The sequence below is a fragment of the Nyctibius grandis genome, chromosome 31 (genome assembly GCF_013368605.1).
Source record: "Nyctibius grandis isolate bNycGra1 chromosome 31, bNycGra1.pri, whole genome shotgun sequence".
Classification (NCBI taxonomy): Eukaryota; Metazoa; Chordata; class Aves; order Nyctibiiformes; family Nyctibiidae; genus Nyctibius; species Nyctibius grandis.
The window spans coordinates 2,967,770-2,972,464 of NC_090688.1; the positions used below are offsets into that span (position 1 = coordinate 2,967,770).

The window sequence follows — 4,695 nt, forward strand, 5'->3', positions numbered from 1 at the left end:
GCGGCGGCGCGGGGCACGCTGGGAAGGGCGGGCTCGGCGCCGCCGGGACCGCCGGGGAGGGGCCGCGCTCGGCGGACGGCGGGACTCCACCTCCCAGCGCGCCCCGCGTGGGGCAGCGGCCGCCCCCGCCGCCTCCCGCTGCCGCCCCCTTCCCGCTGCCCGCCGGGAAACCGAGTGTCCGGGGAGCGGCTCCCGCGGGGCCGGCCGGGCCGCGGCGCGCGCCACACTCCACTTCCCATCCTCCTCCTCCCGCCCCGCCCGCGGGGGCCGCGCGGGCGCCATTTTGTTTCGCCTCACAACCTAAGATGGCGGCCGGGCGCAGGCAGTGAAGGTTGCTGTGCTGAGGTGAGCGCTGTCTCGCCCGCCGGGCCGAGCTGGGGACGTGGGGGAGCAGCCGGTCCATGGCCAGGAGGTGGCCGGTGCGGTCGCCGCGGCCCCCGTCGCCATGGACCTGCGCACGGCTGTGTACAACGCGGCCCGCGATGGGAAGCTGAAGCTGCTGCAGAAGCTGCTGGGCAGCCGGAGCCGGGAGGAGCTGGAGGCGCTGACGGCAGGGCCCGGCGGGGGTGAGGGCCCCGGGGGAGGGAGCACCCCGCTGCTGATCGCCGCCCGGCACGGGCACCTGGAGGTGGTGGAGTACCTGCTGGATCACTGCGGCGCCCGCGTGGAGGAGGGAGGCTCGGTGAGCTTCGACGGGGAGACCATCGAGGGGGCCCCGCCGCTCTGGGCGGCCTCCGCTGCCGGGCACCTGGGGGTGGTGCGCAGTCTCCTGGATCACGGCGCCTCGGTGAACCAGACCACGCTGACCAACTCCACGCCGCTGCGGGCTGCTTGCTTTGACGGGCACCTGGAGATCGTGCGCTACTTAGTTGGGGAGCGCGGGGCTGACCTGGAAGTAGCCAACCGGCACGGACACACGTGTTTGATGATTTCTTGCTACAAAGGGCACCGGGAAATTGCACGTTACTTGCTAGAGAAAGGGGCTGATGTCAACCGCCGGAGCGCGAAGGGGAATACGGCCCTGCATGACTGCGCCGAGTCCGGCAGCCTGGAGATCCTGCAGCTATTGCTCCGCTCCAAAGCCCGCATGGAGAAAGACGGCTATGGCATGACTCCTCTGCTAGCTGCCAGTGTCACCGGTCACACCAACATCGTGGAGTACCTCATCCAAGGAGAGCTGCAGCAGGAGGAGGAGGGAGTTGCAGGGAACCAGAATGGAACCTGTGCATCAGGTGGGAGCCATCAGAGGTGCTGCAGCGCTGGCAAGGAAACTCCTCAGGGCTGCAATGAAGAGGGGGATGAGAGATGTGCCTCAGCTTCCAGTCAGGATGAGCAGCAGGTCCCTAACGTGTTCTGCACTCGAGAGGCTGCTGTGGAAGCACTGGAGTTGCTGGGTGCCACGTTTGTGGATAAGAAACGTGACCTTTTGGGAGCCCACAAGTACTGGCGAAGGGCGATGGAGCTTCGGTGTGAGGGTGGGCAATACCTGCCTAAACCTGAGCCCCGGCAGCTGGTGTTGGCCTATGACTATTCCCGGGAAGTGAGTTCACTGGAGGAACTGGAAGCCTTGATTACTGATCCAGACGAGATGCGCATGCAGGCACTGCTGATCAGAGAGCGCATCTTGGGTCCTTCCCACCCAGACACCTCCTATTACATCCGTTACCGAGGGGCAGTCTACGCTGACTCCGGCAACTTCGAACGCTGCATTAACCTGTGGAAGTATGCTCTGGACATGCAGCAAGGCAACCTGGAGCCTCTCAGCCCGATGACTGCCAGCAGTTTCCTGTCTTTTGCTGAGCTTTTCTCTTACGTGCTTCAGGATCGCTCCAAAGGCACTTTAGCGACCCACTTGGGCTTCTCTGACCTCATGGGAGTCCTGAGCAAAGGGGTCCGGGAGGTGGAGAGGGCGCTTGTGCATGGCAAGGACCCTGTGGTTGACTCGGCGCAGTTCACCAAGACCCTGGCCATTATCCTCCACCTGGTCTTCTTGCTGGAGAAGGTGGAGTGCACCCCGGAGCAGGAACATCAGAAGCGCCAGACTATCTACCGCCTGCTGAAGTGCAGCCCCCGGGCCAAGAATGGCTTCACTCCTTTGCATATGGCTGTGGACAAAGACACCACAACAGTGGGACGTTATCCCGTGGGCAAGTTCCCGTCGCTCCACGTTGTGAACTTGCTTCTGGAGTGTGGGGCTGACCCAGATAGCCGTGACTATGACAACAACACCCCGCTGCATGTTGCTGCCCGCAACAACTGCCCGCTGATCATGAGTGCCCTGATGGAGGCTGGAGCCCATATGGATGCCACCAACGCCTTCAAGCAGACTGCTTATGAGCTGCTGGATGAGAAGCTGCTCACCAAGAGCATGATGCAGCCCTTCAATTACATCACCCTCCAGTGCCTTGCTGCTCGTGCCCTGGACAAGCACAAGATTCCCTACAAGGGTTTCATCCCCGAGGAGCTGGAAGCCTTCATTGAACTGCACTAGTTTGGGAGAGCTGAAGTCCCCGGCCTTTCCCGTCACCCGTTTCACCCCACAGAAGTGGTGCAGCCTCAGATCTTGGTCTGTCCTTGCCTTTGTGCCAAAGGCTGCCGCTGTGCTGAGACAGGCTGCGAGCTTTGTCCTCATCTGTCACCATCAAGCTGGCGTGTGCAGGGGTAGGGGAGGAGGAGGCTCGAGAGCTCATGGCTGTCCCTCATTGTTGTCATTTGCAGGTACCAGATATCTCCAGTGCACTGTATCCAGAGAAGGCCGCAGCCCCTGCCCCTTCCCATGCCAACCGTCTTGTCCTGAGAAGGAAGGACAATGGAGATCCTTGGGACCTGCTGCCTCTCCCATTAGTGCAGGATTAACTCAGCGTTAAGCTTTGGAGCAGCTACACATCACACGTGCTCTAGCCCTTCCCATCCCAGATGCAGAACAGATAGGAATGCAAGTGAGGAATAAAATATCTTCCAACTAATTCTTTCCCCACCCCTCTCTCAGATGTGGTACAGTACGAGTCTAACAGCCCAGTGGCTTGTGCTCTGCTGAGGTAGTTGCCTTGCATGGCAGTAGGGCTGGGAGTGCTGAGGATGTGGGGGTTTTTTTTCTCCCTTGGTTGGCCAAGTAGCAAGTGGTGTTAAAGGCCTGAGTTTTCAACGATTGTGCATAAAGCTGGGTTATTTTTTCTCTTTTAGAGCCAGGCCCTATCTATGCTGCAAGACTTCTTCAATCCTGTAAGATATAGTAAGGTCAGTTCTGGTTATATAGTTTCATCAATAGATGTTGGTTTTTATGAATGGGGAGGAAAAACTGCTACCTTAAAATAATAATGGGGAGTTCAGGCCCTTAGCTTGCCTGTTCTGCCCACGGTCACTCCCTTCCCCGCATGGAGGTCCTTCAGCTCCAGAGGTGGGCAGGGATTGAGCTGTGCAGGGGGGATGTGGCCAGGTTTCAGAGCCAGACCACTTTGAACCATCCCTGAGGCTGTGCTCTTGCAAGCCCTCGAGGATGGGAGGCACTTGTAGCGCGGGTGGTGCTTGGAGGGTTATTAAAGCAAGTGAGTGTTGGTGGCATCTTTGCATGAGGGTGGTCTGAGGGAAGAAGGAATGAAAGTTAAAGGTGCCTTCTTGTTCTTCCGAGGTTTATTAGTATCAACCCAGCGGGCTCTGTTAATTATCCCATTCTGAAAACCTTCCCGGAGTGAGTTGTTAGCATCTGGTTTTGGCTTTTGAATCTTTTTGCTACTTTACTGAGGATGGTGCTACTTCAAAGGTTGAATCTGAGCTCTCGTTTGGGTACTGTTTGGGCAAGCTCCTTTCTTTCCTTAGGATCTGCACACAACTTGTTTTTCTCTTGAAATCCGTAGTCTCAGGGTAGGTATTTGCCTGCATTAGCAGAACGCTCCTTGGTGGTAAACAGTCAGTGTTGGTAAACACGATGCTGTTCCAGCAGTTTATCTTCTTGCAGGGGGAGTGACTGGGCTTTGGCAGCCTGTGGCTCATTTCTTGGCCCCGGGCAGAGCGGAACGCACAGTTGGGGGTGAAGCAGCTGCCTCAGCTTTGGGAAAGGTCAAAACTGGGAGAGCAGAACCCTGACAAACAACCATGCACTGTCTGCTGCTGAAGCTTCTCCACTTGTATTTATAAGCCAGCGTATCCATATGCCTCAATAATCCAGTGCTCTCTGCCCCTTAAAGATACTATAGATCTGCCATTACATTTTTGCAGTGTTAACATTTATTTATAAAGCAAGGAGGTTTAACTTTTATTGAGCTGTAAAGTGCAGAGTTAGTTTAGCTACATTCTATTTTTTTTTTTCTCCTTTTGGCTGAAACCTGAACTAAACTGCAGGAGTGGAATTTGTTAATTTGTGAGCTGATGAGCGCTCTTAACTTTAAATAATAAAACAAAAAATGGCTGCTAGAATGCAAGTGCCTTGGACTTCTTGCTGGTAAGCCTCTGTTTTCAGCTTGTTTCCTAGGGATGGTACACTTGTGGGTACGGAAATACTGGGTGTTTGCAATCAACAGACGTGGTGGTTTGATTTCATCTGAATTTACTCCTGGGAAAAGCTAACCTGCAGACATTTCCCCTGAAAAAGGGCAACACTGACACTGAAGTGACACCTCTCTTTATATACTTTGCTGTAGCTTTTGGTGTAAATGGAACCGTGTGAAAGGATGCTGCTGTGTTGGCTGGGATGTTACC

General features: G+C 56.1%; 1 protein-coding gene across 1 annotated transcript; it reads left to right on the plus strand.

Moving 5' to 3' along the window:
• The first annotated feature begins 275 nt into the window (after positions 1 to 275).
• On the plus strand, positions 276 to 4,413 carry FEM1A (fem-1 homolog A). Its single transcript, XM_068420483.1, has one exon. The coding sequence runs from the start codon at positions 446 to 448 to the stop codon at positions 2,489 to 2,491; it is 2,046 nt and encodes a 681-aa protein (XP_068276584.1). The 5' UTR covers positions 276 to 445; the 3' UTR covers positions 2,492 to 4,413.
• Positions 4,414 to 4,695: the final 282 nt, after the last annotated feature.